General features: G+C 34.5%; 1 protein-coding gene across 1 annotated transcript in view; it reads left to right on the top strand.

The window, feature by feature from the left end:
* Nucleotides 1-6,992: 6,992 nt before the first annotated feature.
* The window catches only part of LOC127836338 (uncharacterized), a 55,171-nt gene continuing 37,500 nt past the window's right edge, over nt 6,993-24,663 (top strand). The window contains exons 1-3 of the mRNA XM_052362930.1: nt 6,993-7,174; nt 7,521-7,621; nt 8,789-8,984. Of these exons, the coding sequence (XP_052218890.1) occupies nt 7,031-7,174; nt 7,521-7,621; nt 8,789-8,984 (441 nt within the window). The 5' untranslated portion in view covers nt 6,993-7,030. The remainder of the gene's footprint in view (nt 7,175-7,520; nt 7,622-8,788; nt 8,985-24,663) is intronic.

Here is a 24,663-nt window from a genome sequence, read left to right as displayed (position 1 = left end):
TTCATGACTTCTTAAACTTATTTGTTATGATGTTAAAATTCAAACATTGAGTGCCCATACATGTAGACATATAGTTCCTTAATGTATCATATACTTGAGTTTTGAAATATTTAAAATGACAAAATAAAAAATACGATACTTTATACACATGTTGTCCATCATGTAATCACATTTTTGTTATAAGAGAAATCACATAAAAATAAGTTTAACTTTTAATTTTACATATATAATAATATCCACTGTATATTTTTTTTTTAAAGTTTTTTTCTCAATATCTTTGGTGCCAAAAATCGTGTACGTTTGAGTGTATGTAAATGGTCGTTAATATTTATCATATTTACATTTGTTTTATAGTTCTAATTTTATTTATATTTACTATCAGCTTGTTAACTTTTAAAAGCCAATATATATGAAACTATAACTGTTGTAGTTTTTTGTTACATTTCCTAAACACAATACAAGATCTGTCAATAACCACTGTTAGATAATATATCCTCAAACGCATGTTCATGTTGGTCTCTTACCTTCAATCTTGGGTCAGTATCTTGTCAAGCTTGCATAGGAAAAGCTTGATATAACTCACCATATAGAGATGTTGTGTCGCATATAAGACCCCCTTTTATAGTTCAAAGGTCAATGCCATCATGAGAAGTGAAAGTGTAAAACTTGTGCATGAGACAGATTGTCCAGACTCAAACTTTATCTTGCAATTTTAAATTAACTCATTACATAGAGGATATTTGTTGGATCCGGTGGATTATCGATTTTAATTCACGAGTGATCATAGAAAATAATATTTTCACGAGTGGCGCAGCCACGAGTGAAAATATATGTTTTCTATGATCACGAGTGAATTAAAGTCGATAATCCACCGAATCCAACAAATTTTCTTTTTATTTAATGCATTTTTCACAGTTTATATACATTGTTCAAGAGTTTAACTAACGAATTTTGCTGGGATAATGACGTCATTTCGTAAAAAAAATGACGTCATTTCACAGTAAACAATGAAAATTATCGATAATTCTCACTGATAATTTTCACTGTTTGAAACAGTGAAATTATCAGTTTTAATTCACTGATATTTCTCTATAAACCACCGGAAAGCATTAAATAAAAATGTTTCTTATGTGTTGACAGTGTGGCACATGCACACCTCGTATCCCCATCCCAATGGTATATATCACTTAAGGGTCAAAGTTGGAAGGTCAGTACGTATACAGCTTGTTGGGACTATAACTTCATCGTTCATCAGGCAGTTTAAAAAATGCTTCTCGCATGTTCACCATGTGGGGAGGACGTGTTACGTGTGAGACCCATGTAAAATGCTGAAAGGGCAGTGTAACATTTAAAAGTCAATATTCAGATATGGGCATCATAAAGCTTGTGCAAAAAATAAAAATATGCTACAAATGTACACCATTAGGTTAAGACGTGTTGCGTAAAAGGCACGTGTCTATCGGTCAAGGTCATTGGTAATGTTCAATGCGAAATATATGCTTGATACAGATTTCGCGGAATGATGCTTCTTTATACGTGTGTGAAGTTAGCCTATTTAACAGCCTATTAAGCAAGTTTAGTACACACGTAGACACATACATCCTATTTAGCCTATTTAACAGCCTATTTAGCATATTTAGCAAGTTTAGTACATATGTAGACACATACATCCTATTTAGCATATTCTGTATATGCATATGAATACATTTCACATAAGTTATTAAAACAATTTAAATATACCAATATTATTTATAAAAGTATTTAAATACATTCATACGGCATAAGTGTAACTGAATTGTTTAGAATAAATATTCCATGACAATGATTTTTACCGAACTTAATCTTACTGCTATCAGCTATCATATCAATTCACTCAAACAAGATTTGTGTTTAAAGTAAAGCTACGTTTCATTGTACTGGTATCAAAGATAAAATAATTATTATTGAAAGCACAAACAGTTCGAACATTTCAGTAGACTTATAAAGAAAGTTGGTCGATTGATCTGAAAATAAACAATTAACAAAATGTTTAAATGTGATATGAATTTATAAATTGGTACTAAATGACAAATTATTATTAACATTTTTATTAATATTATTGTTATTATTAGTATTATTATTAGTATTATTATAATTAGTAGTAGTAGAATTATTAGTAGTATTATAACTATTATTAGTAGTATTATAACTATTATTAGTATAATTATCATCATAATCATCATAATCATCATCATCATTATCAACAACAACGACATCATCATCATCACTACCATCATCATCATTTTCTGCTGTTTCTTCTTCATCATCATCTTCACCATCGTCGCCGTCGTCATCGTCGTCATCATCATATTCATCATCATCATCATCATCATCATCATCATCATCATCATCATCATCATCATCATCATCATCATCATCATCATTATGATAATAATCATAATACTAATAAGTTATTAGTATTATCATTTTTATTATTTTTACTATACTATTATTACAAATGATATAAGTAATCTAAATTGTACATTTGTTAGGAACAGAACAGAACTAGTGTTAAACAAAATAATAATACAAAATAAATGAATATAGTGAATGAATTTTGCAGAAATATTAAAATATAGTTATGGATAAACTTTACAGATAATTGAACAGAACTCGTTTTATAACACATGTTAACACTATATCTAGCTAAATATGGAACCGTTTTAGTACATGAATATGTATATATATATATATATATATATATATATATATATATATATATATATATATATATATATATATATATATATATATATATATATATATATATATATATATATATATATATATATATATATATATATATATATATATTATAAATAAAATAAAACAGTTATTGTAATTTGTAGGAGCACACCAAAAACAATACGAATCCAAACCACATATTATTTAAGTAGCAGCTGCACGATTACGTATTGTAATTATACTACAAACAATACGTTTGAATAATCCGGTACGTATACTTAATGTGAATGCAATATCTACATCACCATATTATATAAACATTTTTTTAAATATAGCATATCCCATGATGTCATAATGTATCGAATATTAAGTTAAACAAATAAATTTAAAAAGGAACATGTATAACATATCCCCATAATGTCTGTATGTATTTTAATATAAATTTGAACCTATAAAATAAGTATACATAATTATTGGTATTACGATGACGAATCTTGAGGGCTTCTGAAATGAACTTTCCTAACTTAATCATTTCATCAATATTTTCTACAGTTAATAAGGGTGTGAGTTTGAACATACTTGGTCTGCCTCTATAATAGGTTTTAATGTAGTTATCTCTAATTTGGGAAAATTCAGAACATTTCTACAAAAAGCGGCATTAACCTTCCTTTTCATCGTTGTCACTTATTTGACAGTCGCAAGTTTCGTCCCAATCTATCACATCTTCCAGTCTGTATTCTCAGGTTATGTACACAGACGCGTAATTTCATAATTGCTGTTCCTGAATTTCTTGAAAAAAAATCGTCTCTAAATAAGATAAAATGCATATCTTCACATGAAAAAACAAAACAATTTATAATGACATAATCAACTCTTAATAAGTGTTCCAACACAAGTCAAACAGCTTAACCAAGGTGCCTGTACCACATGACTTTTTCGGCGATGTGTGGGACAATCGGATGTCAACAAAACATCGCTTCAGGTAACGTTTTTGATAATTTCATCGTTAATTCAAATCCCTTTACAAAAAAACAAAAACGAGTGCCCGGTCATTGTCAAAATACACAACTTTGTTAAGTTTCGCAAAATTAATTAAGTATTTTTACCAAAAAAGTGCAACCGCGTGTTTAAAAACACTCGAAATGAAATGCTATGTGTGGTATATTTTTTATTAAAACAACAAAAACGTTCATTATAATATTGTCGAAGGTTTAAAAAATAAGGCGGACATTGTAATTCTTCATAGAGAAGCTACATACATTGTATCTTTGTGCAAATACATCTAATTCGGAGAGTGTGTATAAAAATGTAACTATGCTATGTGTGGGACACATTTTTGAAAGACTATGCGTGGTGTACAAGAATTTGCCCATCAGTTCTGCGTTTAATCTGAACTCAGTTTTGTAAGAATCTTGAACATATACTTAAGTCTGTACTGAAAATATATCAAATTAACCAAATGTTACATGATGGAATACTGATGTCATTGTGTAATGTTTAAACAATTTCTGTTTAACTGAACATATATTTTAAATAGAACACGCTGTATATTTTTGATCTAATGAATTGTCTTTTTTAACAAACCTTTGTTATTTTGAAATATAATATTTTATTTTATTTTTTACTTGTTGTCTTTAAATAAATATCATTATTGATATTTCTGCCTGATTGTTAAATTCTGTCCATTTTTTAAATAAATGAATGACAAAGAAAGTAAAAGCACTTGCTTTAAAATGGGTTTTACTTCTGTTGTTTTTCAGACTTGACAAGGATAAGTTAAAGGATTTGTAACGCTTTTAAGATGCGAAGCTGTGTAAGAATTACATGAACGACATCAAACCACACGGAAGGTGTTATGCGGCAAGTTAATTATCAAAACCACAGTGACAGAGACAGGGGCCCAGCTTGATACAGATTTCGCGGAACATTAGTGACATTAATGTAACATTAGTGTGAGCTAACGCTCACACTAAAAATAAGCTGTGCTCTGTGAAAAGGGGGTTTAATGCATGTACGTAATGTGTCGTCCCAGATTAGCCTGTGCAGTCAGCACAGGCTCATCAGGGTGAACACTTTCCGCTTTTATGGTATTTTTTTCAACAAAGTCGCTTCTAAACAAAAATCAAGTTTAGACTGAAACTATCGTCCCTTATTAGCTTGTGCGGACTGCACAGGCTTATCTGGGTCGACACTTTACGCACATGCATTTAACCCCCCTTTTCACAGAGCACGGCAAAAATACATTGTCTTTATATGTTTCGAAAATTTATTCCAAACCCATTCAAAGCTTTATGTATTGCCAATAGTTTTCTCTCTATACGATATGAACCAATATTTGTCCTTGACGGCTGTTTGTGATGTTGAAAACACGTAAATTAGTCGTTAACATTTTTTGTCATAAAATGTGTACACTTAACTAAAAGCCTTTGATAATTGAAGCAAACTCTTCCTTTGAAAAATTGTTTGCGGCGAAAAAAGGTCAATGCTAACGTACACAAGTGTGTTCATATTAAGATTTTTAGTGCCAGCAATTCCGACGATCATCCGGTCAATTTGTTGAGGCCTAACAAACATTTCCGCACTGCAACTGCCGCCCCTGAAGACCATTGTGTGAATATAACGCCGAATATTAAAAAAGCCTTTTAATGTCTCAAGTTACTCGCCAATTAAGTAATGTGAATGAAAAATAAAACCTTTTAATGCAATCAAGTTCTTCTTTTACAAACACGTCAGCTATTGTTGGGTCATAAAATATATTGCAATAAGCAAAGCATTCGGTATGAAAATAGTCCTGTTCGACATGAATAAATATATTGACGTTGTTGGTTAATATTTGACATCCAAAACGCCCTATAAAATAGAATATCATTTGCAATTAGTCCGTTGCCACCTCAAGGCAGATGTTAAGCTTTGTTGGTGTCCATTATTGCACTTTTCAAATTACATACTTCGGGATTCGTTTTACAATTTTTTTATTAAAGAATAAATGAATGATGTTATAGTGCATTTATTTTAATTACTTCTCAGATCCGTTATAATGTGTGGATATTATAATATGTTGGTCAAAAAGTAAAAATAGTGTGCAACCTAAGTATTTATCATAAAAAACATTCCGCGAGTAGTTGAAGTTTTAATTTATTCTTTGTTTTGTGTTTGTTTTTCTTAAAAATAAATCAACAATAAACATCTGTTTATAAAACTTGTTTTGCAGTTTAGGTAACACAATAAACACAACTACTTTGTTCATTATTCACCATGACAACAGTAACAAGCATGCTCCTCGGTGAACAATGAAAAGTCATCATCATAGTTGAAGGTCAAAAGTCGGGGATTGTCATTTCCACTTCATAAGGCAGGGGCGATTTTAATACAATTTCTTGTTATTATGTCGGTAATTTTATTTTAAAGAAAACAGTTTTACGGAAATCAGACAAATATTGCCTGATATAAATGTATTTTTGCGAACTAATGTTGTATTGAATTTAGTTTTCTTTAAAGACGAAGATGGGTTTGATAAATGCATTACACAACAATTTAGTATTTTTGTTGTTGATATAAAATAGTACACAGGTTTGATAACTTTCAATATAATGCACACAAATAATTTTAGAATGATGCAAAACAATTTCACTTTTACTTTTAAAATTTCCTCTATTTAAGAAAGGGTATTTATGAAACTACAAATCGATCAGTTTTTCGATGGATTGGAATCTGGTAACACAGTTTTAACAAGATACTAAATTCTTTTTTCGTGGAACAATATATTAAACACATGTTCATGTACCATGTTATTATTCGTATGTCGTTTGAATAGATATCGTTGCTGGAAATAAAAATGGAATATATTATGCCACAAAAGAATAAACACGAGCATTTACTACATCGTTGAATACCACATCCAGCGTTGAAAGTTTGACTATTGCTATACGGAACACATGATTTCTTTATGGGTTAACTTTATTTTACGAAATATTGTGCAAAATATTCGTTGCTTTTGAGTACGTATGTAAGCTGTTTCGGTCCGTTTAATGTATAATGTACTTAATTTTAACAGCACAGCGACTCTAACTTTTTCGTGATTACATGTAAATGTATAGATTTAATCAAATTATATAATTAATACATTGTCGAAAATATGACCTGGAAAAAGTGCGTTATATACATGGCTGTGGTATTGGATCTTGTAACTCCGACGCTGTCTATGAGATCGACAATATACGAGCTGGATAACGCGTCACTTTCAAATGACGTCACAGTCGCAAAGTTAAACTGGTCGAAGTGCGGCAGTCGGTATGCAGACTTCAACATGTCAGCCGTGAAATTCACCACGGGCGTGCCACAACAGTCTGAATCTTTGGACTTGGAGTGGACAATCAATCCGATGTGCGAACCTGGCTTTTTGTACGCGAGAAAAAGGCGGAGTGCGGAGGACTTTCGTGCCAACGGAGGGGTACGTGTTCACGCCAAAATGATACAATCCTAAGGATAGACAAAAAATACTAATAATACGTTTATTTAAATATTTATTTTATTTATTCATTTGATCATTTAAGATATTGCAATAACATCAAATTTTCATTTCAAAATACAAATGGCTGTGAGCCAAGATAAAGGCACTACAAGTATATAATGAGAATTCAAGTTAAGCTAACTCTACACGTGCTAGTAATGCATCAAATATTAACTTTTACATGTCCATATTTTCAAATTTTGCGTGTATTTACGTCTATGTGTGTTGCTAAAACGTCTGTGTGTTCTTGAACTAACGTATGCGTATTGTTATTCCGTTCTTTCAGATTCGTGTCAGGCAAGGGGCCTCCTACACAACAAAGCTTCCTATACTTCTGGAACCTGGCGTCAGCATCATTTTCGAGCTCATTCCACATGTTGACGATGCGTACGTATATATAATCATGAACAATATGAAGTACATTGCTTATTTATAAGGCGCAAAATCACCTTACTTTAAATTGGTTCGACGTAATTATTTTCTCACACTCACTATGTGCGTCATTTAAATCAATCTACCCGATTAATGAATAATCAAACGTTGTAATCTCAAACGTGTATGCTTTATACGTGTACGGAAATGAAAATAGAAGCTGCATGACTTAAGTACGCACCTTTGATTGCACATAAATATATAAAACACTGTTTATAATGTTGGATTTTCACACAATGTTAAAGTTATAAAGTTTAAACATGACTTTTTCAAATAAAAATTTAAGTATACTTGTTTAGAAATAATTTAATTCGTACGCGGACTATATCGTAGAGTATTCACATTTGATAAGCGTGCTTACGCATCCGTATACAGATGACAGTAACGTAGTAAAATGTAGTGACGTTACGGTTTCTATACAATGTACGACATAAAGGCACAGTTTTGATTTCACATGATACAGAAGGGGTATCACGTTATGGTCAAGATGGCGACGTCAATACCGAGACAGTTATTTTAGCCGTTTTATACTTCTTTTTTTTTTTTACTTTTGTTTAATTTTTAAATGATGCTCACTTTCCAGCCACATCAGTAAAAAGGTGATTAGCTTTTATTCCGTATGAAAATTCGCTTTATATCTCGACTTTACTCCCCGCAAATTTTCTTAGTCGATCTGAAATTTGGTCATCCCGCTAAGAAATTTCGCAGAGAGTAAAGTCGAGACATAGAGCGACTATTGATACGAAATAAATGCTAGTAACTTTCTTGCTGATATGGCTAGAAAGTCAGCGGCATTTTAACAATTAATACAAGTAATATGGGTAATACAACTGCGAAAAATACATTCCTCGGCATGGACGTCGCGATCTTGACTATCACGTGATTACCCCCTCTGTGATATAACGAGTTAACGTTTCGCAATCAGCGTTGTCTTGATTCTTATACATTTCACTGAATTTAACAATATTTATATATGGTACCAAATAAGAGTGTTTATTTATTGTATTCATCGGCCATATTTAAATGTTTGTAAAAGATTTTTAGAATACATTATTGTTTTGCTATCGTTTATACTCGCTTTAAACCTAATATTCACGTTTTTTTAAAATATGTTCTTTTCAGACTGGCGTTAAATATTAAGAAGACAGGCGATGATGTAGTTATGCATTTCGTGTGTCGAGGACAACTGGACACACTTTTCATCACGAGTAAGGTTAATGGAGATTTCATAAGAACGGACTCAATGGATTGGTGCATCTTTGTTAACGACGTGTCACAGACTCTGATGTTTGAAATACAGACAGACATGGACATTATGGTAAAACCATTTTAGACATGATGGATAAAATGAAACCGGATCTTAACCCTTTACAACTTAGATACGTATTTTCACGCATTTGTAGTCTCTTTAGAACGTTATATTTAATTTCAGACCTTTCTTACTAGATTCTTGTCTTTAAAGCTGCATCTCCAAACCTTAGATACTGATGAGTAGCAAACAGCATAAAACCTGAAAGACTGCGAGTTGCTTGCAGGCTGTTCTGGTTTTATGTTGTTTGCACAAAGTCATTTTCACTTTGCTTCTGAGTAGGAAAGGGTTAATGCACATGTGTGAAATATTGTCCTCGGTAATCCTGTTCAGCTCGTGACCACTCATCCGGAACGAAACTTATATGGTATTCTCCGTTTCAGTGAAGTTTTTCCTTCTGTAAATTAATTGTAGACAGAGATATAGGATCTGGCACGAGTTGTCATGTCATACCATACATGTATTTTATTAAAAGTGTTAAGGAATTTCGTTAGTAAGCGAGCCTTTGGCGAGCTTACTAACGAATTTCCTGGACGAGTTTAATAAAATATGGTATGATATGACAACGAGTGTCAGATCTTTTTATCACATGCTTTTAAATGAGCAAATTAAATAAATATTTACGCAAAAATAATGATAAATCCCGAAAGTTGTTCACATTTCGTGACGTCATTTGACGTTGCAACGTCATTTCGGCAAAATAACAAAATGCGATTGGTCAATAAACGAAAACTAAGCCAATGAAAACGCTTAGAAATGTTGTATTACACATGAGTAATAAAAAATAAATATGTAATGGTTATATTACATGGGAAACAGGGTATGGCATGTAATAAAGTATCTAACTGGATCATCCTAAAACTATTTCACAAGATGACATTCGACACACATTCAATAATATGAGTTTTGTATTTGTATTGATTTTTTGTGTGAAGTTATTTGAGTTATCTGCTTAACTGTAGGTGGATGGTCCACGGCCGTCCACAAGCTCAAATGACCATATATGGAGAAAAAGGCGGGACCAAACCAAATAGGCTTGCAATGCGCATGCCCAAGCAAAACCGATTGTAAGCCATGTTGAATTGTTAGCGTGAAAAGAAATATACTACATTTATTGGATATTTTAATATGATGAATATTCTAGGTAGAGAATATGGATAGTATTACCATTATTAGTATTACGTCAACATTAACTCAACAATTGTATTGTTGACATGAAGAAAAAGCTATTTCGAGGTTGTTTTGACCATTGATTGCTAAGTAGGTCAAACTCAAAGTTTTAACTTTTATTGATATTTTATTTAGTTAAGGAATCTTCGAGTAATAGTTTAAAAAAAATCTTTCGCATTCTAATTCTATAGCTAAATCATGTGTTGTTGCTATATTATAAACTTTCGTGCATGAGCCATTTAAATCCGTTCGCATTACTTTTTTAGTTGTTTCCCCTGTAAAATTCTCTTCTTGCTAGCCTTCGCTGAGTTATTCAACAACATCGCTATATTGCTGATTTTTGCTGATGTTTTTTGGTTAAAGCTGCATGCTTTTGTTGGATAATGTTTAATTTATCATTCAAGTTTTACATATGATTCTGTTTAAACCATATTTAATCGATGTTTTGGTGAATTTCGCGCATGCTTAACTTGCCCGATTTCGGACGTAATTTACTTTCGGATACATGCTCCTCTTGTGTTTTTTTCGATGTTTTCTTATGTATGCAGATTATAAAAAACAGCTCATGCTTAAATGTGTTATTGAGCAAGTGACTTCTTAATACTATGGCAGGAATAAAACACTGTTATAAAATTATAAAGGAAGTTTAGTTACATGTATAAACTCACAGTCACAAGTGTGTAAGTATTACTGTTACATTTATTTATATTTACTAAAAGTAAATATATGCTCACATATCAGTAAGTATTGTACAGCCCTAAATTATATTTAATACACCCATCTAGGCAGTTAATTCATATATGTGCTGGCTTTAATTTACATTCATGTTATTATCACCCTGCAATAGGCGGAGGGATATTGTTTTGGCCTTGTCCGCCCGTCTTTCCGTCCATCCGGCACTTTTGTGTTGGGTGCCATATCTTGGAAGTGCTTTGGTGGATTTCATTGAAACTTGGTATGAGTATATGTATAGATAAGAGGATGATGCATGCCAAATGGCATTGTACACTATCTGTTAATAACGGAGTTATGGCCCTTCGAACCTAAAAAAATGCTATTTTACCTGAGTGTCAAATATAACACTTTTGTGTCCAGAAGCTAATTAGCGGGGGATATCAATTCAATGAATTTGCTTGTTATTAATTGAAGGGAAATAAACCTGTTATTTTGTCTGTCTTTATGGTGTTTAAAGTCACATTTAATGGCATCCAACCTACTTTATTTCAAATACAGTAACACCTGGCGCCGTGACCTGGATGCAGATTCTAAGCAGATGGGCCAAAATGGGGGCAGCTAGAGAGACTCGTCTGGAACTGACAAGCCTGGAGGGAGCTGGTTGACTGTTGGGGAGATGGGACAACAGACGAAGAATAAACGAACCTACTTGATTTGATAAACATTTTTGTAAGTCATTCAAGAATCGAGCAAACTTTTTGTTTCCAATAAGCAGTCCTGTATATATCCGAAATAAAATAAAATGTTTCACTCAGGTTCCTTGATACTCATCTTGGTATTTAATGGACCTTATAACAGATTATGGCATGTATTGAAGTTTGTCATTAAATGCGTTATATTTATAAATGTAAACATTAAATCTAAAAAGCTCAATTAAAAAACAAGAACAAATTAAAAGAAAAAGTAATCCTCATCTGGGCTCGAACCACTGACCTCTGGAGTAAAAGTCTAACGCTAAGACGGCCATCCATGCTCATACAATATTTTATACTTTTAGTTTCTATAAGCAAAGCTCGTAGTGTCACAAAAAACGACAACAGAACTCCAAATTATTCAATTGTTTTGCTTTGCAACGATTTATCAATTTCAGGTTGTTAATGTTAAGTATAACTGTTTTCTCACAAATATCATAACTGCAACAAAAATGTGCAAGTCTGAAACAATTTTTATGCCCCCTTTCAAAGAAAAGGGGGCATATAGTTATCAGACTGTCCGTCTGTCGGTCCGTATTTCTGTCACACTTTGCGTTTAGGTTTCGAAAAATGCTCATAGCTTCTATTTCCCTTGAGATATAACCTTCATATTTGGTATGCATGTGCATATGGACAAAGCCTTTCCATACGAACACAAATTTTTACCCCTGTGACCTTGACCTTGAACTTAAGGTCCGTGTTAAGGTTTCAAAATCTGCGTTTAGGTTTTGAAAAATGCTCATAACTTCTATGTCCCTTGAGATATAACCTTCATATTTGGTATACATGTGTATATGGACAAGGCCTTTCCATACGCACAAAAATTGTTACCCCTGTGACCTTGAACTTGGGGTCCGCGTTTAGGTTTCGAAATCTGCGTTTAGGTTTTGAAAAATGCTCATAACTTCTATGTTTTGAGATATAACCTTCATATTTGGTATGCATGTGTATATGAACAAGGCCTTTCCATACGCACAAAAATTTTTACCCCTGTGACCTTGACCTTGAAGTTAGGGTCCGCGTTTAGGTTTCGAAATCTGCGTTTAGATATTGAAAAATGCTCATAACTTCTATGTCCCTTGAGATATAACCTTCATATTTGGTATGCATGTGTATATGGACAAGGCCTTTCCATACGCACACAAATTTTGACCCCTGTGACCTTGAACTTAGGGTCCGTGTTTAGGTTTCGAAATCTGTGTTTAGGTTTCGAAAAAAGCTCATAACTTCTATCAAGCATTTATAGGGGGCATAAGTCATCCTATGGTGACAGCTGCTCTTGTTTTATTTTGTCAATTTACCAAAACATGCAAAGGCCCCTTAAAATACATGAAGTAATGTTTACAGTTGTCCATAACCACATATTGAAAAAGAATGTGCAAGCTCTATCTATTGGCATACAAACAAAGCCAATCTGTTGGATTATTACTCATGGCAAGCAATATGAGCTTAGGTATACCTTCTATAATCAGGTGTTTGCACTTTAATCACATTAAAATTTGAAAAACTATAGAAGTACAAAAAGGTCAGAATGATAACAAACAGGTTTGTAATGGACATCATCTTGCAATTGCTATTTATGTGAGTGGTATGGTACACAAATTCTGAATTTGTTATATGTAGGACATTTAGTAACTTAGCAACCCATGCATGTTGCAAGGGTGTTAATTGTCCGGATTATTTGGAAATCCCGATTTGAGCCATTCAGGATTGAATTTTAGATCAGTGTAAATCTGATGATTTGTTTTAAGGGGGTGTGAACAAATATTGTAATTGCTTCATTGGCATGCCGGGCATGTGCGCTTAGTATGGATTTTTCCTGGTCTTTTAACAAGGTTTTCCAAAGAAAAAAAACGGGTTATTCAATTTGGCAAATGCCGGCTGGCGGGCGGACGGAACAAGCTTGTCCGGGCCATAACGTTGTGGTTCTTGGTGAGAATTTAAAATCATTTGGCACATTTGTTCACCATCATTAGACGGTGTGTCGCTCAAAAGAATACCATCAATATATCCAAGGTCAAGGTCACACTTTGAGTTCAAAGGTCAAAAATGGCCATAAAAGAGCTTGTCCGGGCCAAAACTATGTCATTCATTGTGAGACTTAAAAATGATTTGGCATATTTGTTCACCATCGTGGGACGTTGTATCGCACTTTAGAATTACGTCAATATCTCCAAGGTCAAGGTCGCCACAACTAAAAATATATTTATTTTGAAACAAAGGGGGTTAATTATAAACAGTTCAGTTTGAGTTGTCTCCCTCTATCAGACTTTTTTCTACATTGAAAACCTGGTTTTGTGACAATTTTGTCCCTTGTTTTACTATTGTCTGATTGGTTATCCGCTGACACGGACATAAAAGGTAACTGACCTAACCTCTTGGCTACTTTCCAGAAATCTTACATACTACAAAATGTAGCATATGTCCCCCATCGTTAAATTTCCATTTTCTGCTGTCAAACTAAGTGCATATATTATTTCATTTGCAAAAGACATATATGGATATATTTTTGGACAGTTGTTTTACTGTATGGTTAGTGGATTAACATTTATTATGCCCCCCTTCGAAGAAGAGGGGGTATATTGCTTTGCACATGTCGGTTGGTCGGTCTGTCGGTCCGTCCACCAGGTGGTTTCCGGATGATAACTCAAGAACGCTTAGGCCTAGGATCATGAAACTTCATAGGAAGATAGATCATGACTCGCAGATGATCCCTATTCATTTAGAGGTCACTAGGTCAAAGCTCTAGGTCATGGTGACCCGAAATAGTAAAATGGTTTCTGGATGATAACTCAAGAACGCATATGCCAAGGATCATGAAACTTCATAGGTAGATTGATCATGACTTGCAGATGACCCCTATTGATTTTGAGGTCACTAGGTCAAGGTCACGGTGACCCGAAATAGTAAAATGGTTTCCGGTTGATAACTCAAAAACGCATACGCCTAGGATCATGAAACTTCATAGGTAGTTGATCATGACTCGCAGATGACCCGTATTAATTTTGAGGTAACTATGTCAAAGGTCAAATTCACGGTGACCCGAAATAGTTAAATGGTCTTCGATGATAACTTAAGAACGCTTACGCCTAGGATCATGAAACTTCATGGGTACATTTATCATGACATGCAGATGACCCATATTGATTTTCAGGTCACTAGGTCAAAGGTCAAGGTCACAGTGACAAAAAACGTATTAACATAATGGCTGCCACTACAACAGACAGCCCATATGGGGGGCATGCATGTTTTATAAACAGCCCTTGTTATCGATGTTCTTTATAACATTTATATAAAATGACAATTACACATCGAGTGTTACTGGTGGTCTGGCTTATAATAGTTTGCATTTTACTCACCAGAAATAGCAACTAAGACTATAAAAAGAACAATGAACTATGGCTTTGGGGGGCTCTACCTGTAAGGGACCTACAGGCTCAGACTCCAGACTTTATCGTTAGGATTTCAAATTTGGGACATTTGACACCCCTGATGTTGTGCCATGTATCAAAACCGTCTATATATAAACATTAATTTTATTAATTGGATATGTTGAAGATTTGGTGATGCAATCATTGGATTTCATTTTGTGTTTTGTTGACCTACTTTTAATTTTTAGGCTCAGCAGAACTATGGCTGTCAAAACACAATTGTATTAAAATGAATAGTGCTTCAAATTATACAAGAAGTCACTTTCTTTTTGTTTTAGATGTTTTTCAGTTTCGTCCGAAGACATTTCCCACCAACCATCCTGTCTTGAAAGAAATAACTTTTGAACCCGATTATCTGGTAATACTATTTTTTTTACATACAGTTATTAGTGAATTATGAATATTTCATAAGGATCTCAAGGGTCACAACAGGTATATATATATAATATATATATAATCAAGATTTTCCATAGGCAGTTAGAGCACAGCCGGCCCGAATAGCATGGACAAGTTAACAATTTTTTTTTTTTAAATATCTAGTGTGTAAAAATTACTTTGCATTGCAGAGAACTTTAAGATCATTTTATTTCTGTAAAAAATGTTCAAAGTTATATCCTGAATGATTTTAGGGCCTTAAATTATATATGAAAACAAGCATATTTAATAATAAAAAAGGCCTGTTGAGTTTTTAATTTGTTCTCTTAAAGATTTACAGAAAGACCCTTTTTAGCTCGACTATTATATATGAAATCTATATAGTGGAGCAATTCTACTCACCCGGCGTTTGCGTTAGCCTTAGCATTGGCGTTAGTGTGAGCATGCAAATGTTAAAAGTTTGCGTACTACCCCAAATATTTTCAATGTCCCTTGGCATATTTCTTTCATATTTTGCATACTTCTTAACAAACATGACCCCAACCTATAAACAAGAGCAGACAACTCTATCAAGCATTTTGTAATAATTATGGCCCCTATTCCACTTAGAAAATGCAGCAAATGTTTAAGTTTGTTTACTACCCCAAATATTTTCAATGTCCCTTGACATATTGCTTTCATATTTTGCATTTTTCTTTACCAACACGACCCCAACCTATAAACAAGAGCAGACAACTCTATCAAGCATTTTGTAATAATTATGGCTCCTTTACCATTTTGAATATTCATATTATTGATAAATCTATGTTAAAGTTGGCGTACCACCTAAAATATTTTCAACGTCCCTTGACATATTGCTTTCATATTTTGCAAACTTATTTACCAACATGACCCCAATCTATAAAGAAGAGCAGACAACTGTATCAAGCATTTTGTAAGAATAATGGCCCTTTTTCCATTATTATATGCATATTACTTAAGATTCAACCCAATAATATCTTTGACAAGTTTTAAAATGACGCCGGTTGGTTGAAAAACATGGCATTTATGAGGTAAGGCATTTTCCTTATATGGCTATAGTAAACCTTGTTATCACTCTAGAGGCCACATTTATTGTCAGATTTTCATGAAACTTGGTCAGAACATTTTTCCAATGATATCTTGGATGAGTTTGAAAATGGTTTTGGTTGCTTTAAAAACATGGCCACCAGGGGGCGGGGCATTTTTCCTTATATGGTTATTTATATATGGTCCATATATGGTTATATATGGCTTTAGTAAAACCGTGTGAACACTCTAGAGGCCGCATTGTCCAATCTTCGTGAAATTTGGTCAGAAGATTGGTCTCAATGATATCTTGGATGAGTTTGAAAATGGTTATGTTTGCTTGAAAAACATGGCTGCCAAGGGGCGGGGCATTTTTCCTAATATGGCTATAAATGGCTATAGTAAAATCTTGTTAACACCCTAGAGGCCACATTTATTGTCGGATCTTCATGAAACATGGTCAGAAGATTCATCCCAATAATATCTTGGACGAGTTTAAAAATGATGCTGATTGGTTGAAAAACATGGCTGCCAGGGGGCAGAGCATTTTTCCTTCTATGGCTATAGTAAAACCTTGTTAACATTCTAGAGGCCACATTTATTGTCTGATCTTTATGAAACTTGGTCAGAAGATTTGTCCCAATGATGTCTTGAATGAGTTCGAAAATGGGTATGGTTGCTATAAAAACATGGCCACCAGGGGGCGGGGCATTTTTCCTTATAGGGCTTTAGTAAAACCTTGTTAACACTTTAGAGGCCACATTTATTGTCAAGCTTCATGAAATTTGGTCAGAAGATTGGTCTCAATGATATCTTGAGTTTGAAAATGGGTACATTTGCTTGGAAAACACGACTTCCAGGGGGCGGGGCATTTTTTTCATTATATGGCTATAGTAAAGTCTTGTTAACACTTTAGAGGCCACTTTTATTTCCGATGTTCATGAAAAATGGTCAGAAGATTCATCCCAATAATATCTTGGACGAGTTCAAACATGATGCTGATTGGTTGAAAAACATGGCTGCCAGTGGGCTCTGCATTTTTTCTTTTATGGCTATATAGTAAAACCTTGTTAACACTCTAGAGGCCACATTTATTGTCTGATCATCATGAAACTTTGTCCGAAGATTTGTCCCAATGATATCTTGGATGAGGTCAAAAATGGTACAAATACGTACAGACTTTAATGATAAACACTAGTCTGGCCAATGTCGTCTTACAAGCTGGTATATACACTCACTGCTAGAGCAGAATCATTTGTCATCTGTTGCAGACAGGCAGTGGTGATCGTTCTAAGCAAATTGAGTTGCGGTTCTTTCCGTAGCTAAGGCTTCTAAGCACACACTGATTTGCAAAATATGCTCTGTAAATTCTAAAATGCGACCAACTAAAAACAAACCCTTTGCCAACTTCTAGGTCAAAGGTTAAGTTTGAACATCATGATTCCTTTTAAATGGCAAATGATATTCGCATACGATCTTACAACTGTAACTCCCTATTCCCAACTCGGCATTTTCATCAAAGGGCATGAAGGGTGTCCAAGGTTGACAGGTTGGAATCTTTGAATGGCAGGGTGCTGGGCCCTTCCATTCATGCCAAGCTGGAGCACTGGTTTTGATGGTGTTTCACTTGTAACACACCAAGCAGTATGACCCATTATATTTATCAACATGGCTAAAATGAGGCCAAAATAATTGTTAAATGCCCTTTGTTTATTTCCAAAGACATGGATGGATCATCTTTGTCTCTGAATATATTATAAATACTCGTGTTGTTGATTTTGTCCTGTTTGCTTATTGCAGGAAAACTGTTAACGCATTATGTTGTGAAGACTCTGTAATCAGACAGCTAGCAGTATTATGATTATCAAATATTAAAATTTGACTTAACAATATAGCGCTTCAAATTATATAAGACTTTATTGTTGTTTCAGATATTTTCCAGTTTCCCCTCACAACAATTTGCATCAAACCTCTTGTCTGGTAAGAAATTTCCATTGAAACCAACTGCTGGGAATACTATCTTTTTGGTAATGGGGGCTATATAGGAACCACTTTGTCGGTCCGTCAGTCTGTCCCGAAATTTCATCAGATCTTCACCCAAACTTGGTCACAAATTGTATCTAGATGATGTATAGGTCAAGTTTGAATATGGATCATGCCCGGTCAGAAACTAGGTCATGGGGTCACTTATTGTGTTTTAAACCTGAAGTTTGTCTGGGCCATAACTTTGTCATTTATTTCATACAGTATTTAAATGATGGAACAGTTCATAATGATTTCAAGACATCTTCTGATCCCTGGAAGATAAACTAGGGATTGATCTGTCTGTATATAACAGTTCAGAGACTTCCAATCTAGCGTGAGAAGATGTAATGATAATGTTAAATGGAAATTACATATAACCATACATGACCGGGACTTTTGCCGATTTTCCGGGACATGTATAAAATGTAGCGATATTTATAGACATACGCATTTTTGGTACGTTTTGTTTTGTTTCGCATCGTTAATTGCAAAAGTTCGAAAGCCTATCCGAAATATACTTGATCTATTAACGTCAAATTAAACATTACTAGTTCCTTTACTAGATACAGGCCATGTGTTTTCAGTGTAATCGTTCTAAACATAGATGGTGACGTCACTGCGTTATTGTTATTAAGACCGGTGTGTAACGCGTAGTTGTTGATACGCCTTTATTCATTTATAACATTTATATAATAAAAAATACAACAATACAGTACCGTTAGATTGTCAACTCAAATCAATTCACAATACATACAACCAATCACATAAAACAAATACAACAAAACAGTACCGGTAGATCGTCAACTTAAAATCCGTACAGTCACACATTAGTTACACTCTTGTTTCGATGTAGATATAAGTCAATTAACAACCAAAACAATGCCGCCTTTTCGGTTTGACAGCGAACGTGAGACAATCAATATGATAACAGGACCCTGTTAATTGATCGATTTTGACACGTAGCGTAGTCTGCCTATTCGGGTAGGCATTGTCATGGAGACGCTGCATATATACACAGATTCGAGGTGCAGTTAAGCCTAAGATAAGGTACATGTATATATGGATTTTGTAAATTCGGGGACATTTGACAGATTTCCGGGACGTATGGCATGTATGATATAACAGTTCATACAGTTTAAGAATTACAATACATTTTATACAATGTCGTTTTATGCCCCCGAACCAGCGATTTTGAGGGCATATTAAAATCGCTCCGTCCTTTAGTTTGTTAGTCCATCCGTCCGTCTGTAAGTTAGTAAGTCCGTCTGTCAGTCCGTCCGGATTATTTTCCGTTCAATAAGTCAAGCAATTGTCATCAGATCTTCACCAAACTTCATGAAAATGTGTAAGGCAATTGCATCTAGGTCAAGTTAGATAATGGGCCAAATAGACCCAGACACCCCTGAGTTATGGCCCTTGAATCATAGTAAAATAGGGTTTTTAGCTCGACTATTATATATGAAATATATATAGTGGAGCTTTCCTACTCTCCCCGGGGTTCCAGTGTCCGTGAGCGTTGGAATGAACTATAGTGGGGGACATATTGTTTTCGCCCTGTCTGTTGGTCTGTCTGTTGGTTTGTTTGCTCCAACTTTAATATTTTGCCATAACTTTTGCAATATTGAAGAAAGCAACTTCATATTTGGCATGCATGTGTATCTCATGGAGCTGCACATTTTGAGTGGTGAAAGGTCAAGGTCATCCTTCAAGGTCAAAGGTCAAAATATACCTAGAAAGGTGCAGATTTGCTTCAGTTTTGTGTTTAGGTTCATTTTATTCCTAAAATATCACAGCTATTACACTATGCCTCCAAACAATATACGAAAGCTTTACCCAAACCAAGACACTCTTGATGTTAGTAATGGTAGGTGAACGTAAGAATTAAATGCTGGCAATTCACATGAAATTGACATGTGGGTTTATTAATTATCCATGGTCCTGACCCCTTTAATATCTGAAATCCCTGTTTGTGCATATAACATAATGAGAACACCCTTTGGGCGACCTAACTTTGTATTTCAATCAGTTTCTTGTTTTGACCATTATTTTTACATTATTATCAAAACTTGTTAGTTTCCTACCCTTGAAAAAGGAGAGGGACTTACGGTTTGCGCTCTGTGTCTGTCAGTCTGACACTTTTCTGGATCCTTCGATAACTTTAAAAGTTCTTCACCCATTTACTTCAAATTAATACTGAACCTCTCTTATGACAATACGGTCAATCTCAACTATGTATGGCCCCATTACCAACCCTGGGGTGCCCCTCCCACATAGGCCACGCCCACCCAAAATTGCCTTTTACTATAATTTCTTCATTTCTACACCGATTCACTTCTAATTGATACTGAACTTCTCTTATGACAATACGGTCAACTATGCATGGCCCCAATACCAACCCTGGGGCGCCCCTGGGTCAAACATGCGACGTGGGGATGTGCGTCGGTCTCTGCCGCGCCATTTCTAGTCAACATTGGAAACATTGGCATCTTAAAGGAATAAATTATGTATGAGCCCAAATTTTGCAGAACTATGGCCCTTGCTCATTTTTGTTTAGCTCCTCAGCTGAAATCATCATCTAGCAGTCACAATAGTTGAGCGGTTGGAGAGGCATGCATTGCGTCCTACTACTGCTCAGACTATATCATGGTAATGCCTTAGCCAAATAACACAAGTATTCACCATGTGCAAATGTCTTGTTGTCTGTATAACTCTCTCTATTAGCTCAAAGTAAAAAAGCATTTGAATTTGCACACTTGGTATTTTAGTTTAATTTTGTTTGGGACATTACAATTGTTTTGAAACTAAAGATTAGTGTTGGGGCATAACACTTCTCTTTAAAATGTTTATTTGTGATTATTATTTTTTTCAGTTTGGCAGACAAACATGCTGATCAAAAAGAATGTGTACCACAGGGGCCAGTGTTTCCATTTGAGTGATTGACAAGAAGAAGAAGAGATGAGAAATGTTATCATCATATTTTAGTCCCTACATTTATAGTGTAACAGCTCAATGTATTGAACCGGTGTTGTTAAAATATAATTGTGATACATGCGAACATTATAACATTATATATAAGATGATATTTCAAAAGCAATAAGAAATAAAAGTATAAAAAGGTCAAAACAGTAAAACCTTGTGTTTACAGTGGACAGGTTTAAAGTGGAAGTGACTAGTTTACTGTTGATCATAAGCTGCACTGATGGAAAAAATAGTGGGAAATTACTATCTAGAAACTGTTTAACGTACGACAACAGTTGTGGAACTTCATAATGACCGTATGTAAACAGGGCTGTGCAGGGTTTCCTTATATAGCTATAGTGAAACCTTTTGAACACTAGTGAAGTCACTGTTTTTTTTTCAATCTTCATGCATTTTGTCGAATATTTGTTCAAATGATGGCTCAGTCCAGTTTCGAAATTTTTATGGTCTAGTTAAAAAACATATCACTAGAGCACAAGGCAATTGTCTTTTTAATGGCTATAATGAAACCTTGTAAATTCTCTAGAAGTGACATTTTTAGCCATATCTCCATAAATTTTGGTCAGAATATTTATTCTAATGATAGCTCAGTTGTTCGAGTTTGTAAACTGGTTCCGGTTTGTAGACTAACATGGCTGCCAGTGGACATGACAGTTTTTCTTAAAGTGCTAGAGTAGAACCTTGTTAACACACAATTGGGCTTTTTTATGTGCATTTTTCATGAAAGATGATCAGAGCATTTGGCCCAATGTAATCTCAGCTGACTTTCAAACTGGATCACATTACGTCAAAAAGTGGGTCAAAATGTCAATTAAAAAAAGCTTGTAAACACTGGAAGTTTGCATTTAAAATTGTGTTCCTTTTTATGTCCCCCACTATAGTAGTGGGGGACATATTGTTTTTTGCCCTGTTCTGTTGGTTTGGTTGGTTTGCGCCAACTTTAACATTTGCAATAACTTTTGCAATATTGAGATAGGAACTTGAATATTTGCATGCAATATGTATCTCATGGAGCTGCACATTTGATGTGGTGAAAGGTCAAGGTCATCCTTCAAGGTCAAAGGGTCAAATATATGGGTCAAATCGCTCATTTAATGTACACTTTGCAGTATTTCAATATTCAAGATAGCAACTTGATATTTGGCATGCATGTGTATCTCATGGAGCTGCACAATTTGAGGTGGTGAAAGTTAAAGTTCATCCTTCAAGGTCAGATGTCAAATATATGTGTCCAAAATCGCTCCATTTTATTATACTTTTGCAATATTGAAGATAGCAACTTGATATTTGGCATGCATGTGTATCTCGTGGGATCTGCACATTTTGAGTGGTGAAAGGTCAAGGTCATCCTTCAAGGTCAGAGTCAAATATATTGTGCCCAAATCGCTAATTTATGAATACTTTTTCTATATTGAAGATAGCAACTTGAATTATTGGGCATGCATGTGTATCTCATGGAGCTGCACATTTTTAGTGGTGAAAGGTTCAAGGTCATCCTTCAGGGTCAAATATATGGGTCAAAATTGATCATGTAATGTCACTTCTGCAATATTGAAGCTAGCAATTTATATTTGAAATGCATGTGTAATCTCATGGAGCTGCACATTTTGATTGGTGAAGGGTCAAGGTCATCCTACAGGTCAAACGTCATATAGGGGGACATGTGTTTCACCAAACACATCTTGTTTAAAGTTTGTCAAAACATTTGCTGTAATGATAAGCAAAGTCAAGTTTATAAATGATTATTTGCCTACAAATTACATATTTTTCATCAAGTTCATTTATTATTCTAAACTACACCCTCTCAGAATAGTTTAGTTACTTCTGGTCACAGTTGAGCACCTTAGGGCTCTTGTTATATAATTTGATTGTTTGGAAACATGTCATTTTGCCAAATGTGAGCAAGTCCAAATTTAATTTATGTATAAAGTGGAAAATTATCTATGAATCTGACTGCATAGATAGTTGGTATTCAGCAAAGCATCGTGTAAAGTAGTAAAACTAAACACAATTGTGTTAGCATAAAACTGGCCATGTCATGGGGGTCAAATGTTAATACAGACGTAGGAAAAAGACTTCTAAAAATTTTATCCACTAAATATATTTGTGTACATAATGATTAGCTTTTTCCTTCAACTTATCGCTTTCATGGTGTAAAGAAAACATGCCGACTTACTAAGTAAGTCGGAGATCTGGGTTGATTCCCAGTGAAAGTCAAGTCCCAAGGAAAAATGCTTATTGTTGGAAGGATGTATTAGTTATTCAAAACGTAAGATTTTTTTCTTTGCTCTCAGTTACAAATAACAGCAAATGATCTGAAAGTGTTTTTTTTTATAAAAGTAGAAGTTAGTGTCATGAATAGGAAATTGGAATAATGCACTTAATAGAAACTATACATTGTATATAAGGACTAAAATACGCAGAAATGAAATACCAGTAGCATTATTATACATTGTATTACCCCCACAAACGAAGTTTGTCGGTCCGTCTGCTGTCTTGTCTGTCGGTCCGTATTAAGTGTCCGCTCTCTAATTCAAGTCGTTTTTACCCGATCTTCCAAACTTGGTCAGATGTTGTATCTATATGATGTCTAGGTCAAGTTCGAATATGTGTAATGCCGGGTCAAAATCTAGGCCAAAGGGGTCCACTTAGTGCGTTTTTAAACTTTGAGCATGGTGTCCGCTCTCTAATTATGCACCCCTTCGAAGAAGGAGGTGGGTATATTGTTTTCCACATGTCGGTCGGTCGGTCCGTCCATCAGATGGTTCCGGATGATAACTTGAGAACGCTTAGGCCTAGGATCATGAAACTTCATTGGTACATTGATCATGACTGGCAGATGACCCATCTTGATTTCAGGTTACTAGGTCAAGGTCACAGTTATTCCAAATAATAAAATGGTTTCAAGATGGTAACTCAAGAATGCTTAGGCATCGATCATGAAACTAAGGATCATGAACTTCATAGGAACATTGATCATGACTGGCAGATGACCCCTATTGATTTCAGGTCACTAGGTCAAAGGTCACAGTGACAAAAACGTATTCACACAATGGCTGCCACTACAACTGACAGCCCATAGGGGGGGCATGAGGTTTTACAAACAGCTATTGTATATACTACTACCCCATGCTCGTATATAAGTAAGCCCGTATCAAGCCAGTACTATACTAGCGAGTCATGTATCGGATAATCCTACTACCCATGCTCGTATATAAGTATGCCTATCAAGCC

This window comes from Dreissena polymorpha, chromosome 6, assembly GCF_020536995.1.
Source record: "Dreissena polymorpha isolate Duluth1 chromosome 6, UMN_Dpol_1.0, whole genome shotgun sequence".
NCBI lineage: Eukaryota > Metazoa > Mollusca > Bivalvia > Myida > Dreissenidae > Dreissena > Dreissena polymorpha.
Note: the sequence above shows the minus strand (reverse complement) of the source record. Positions and strands in the feature narration are given on the sequence as shown.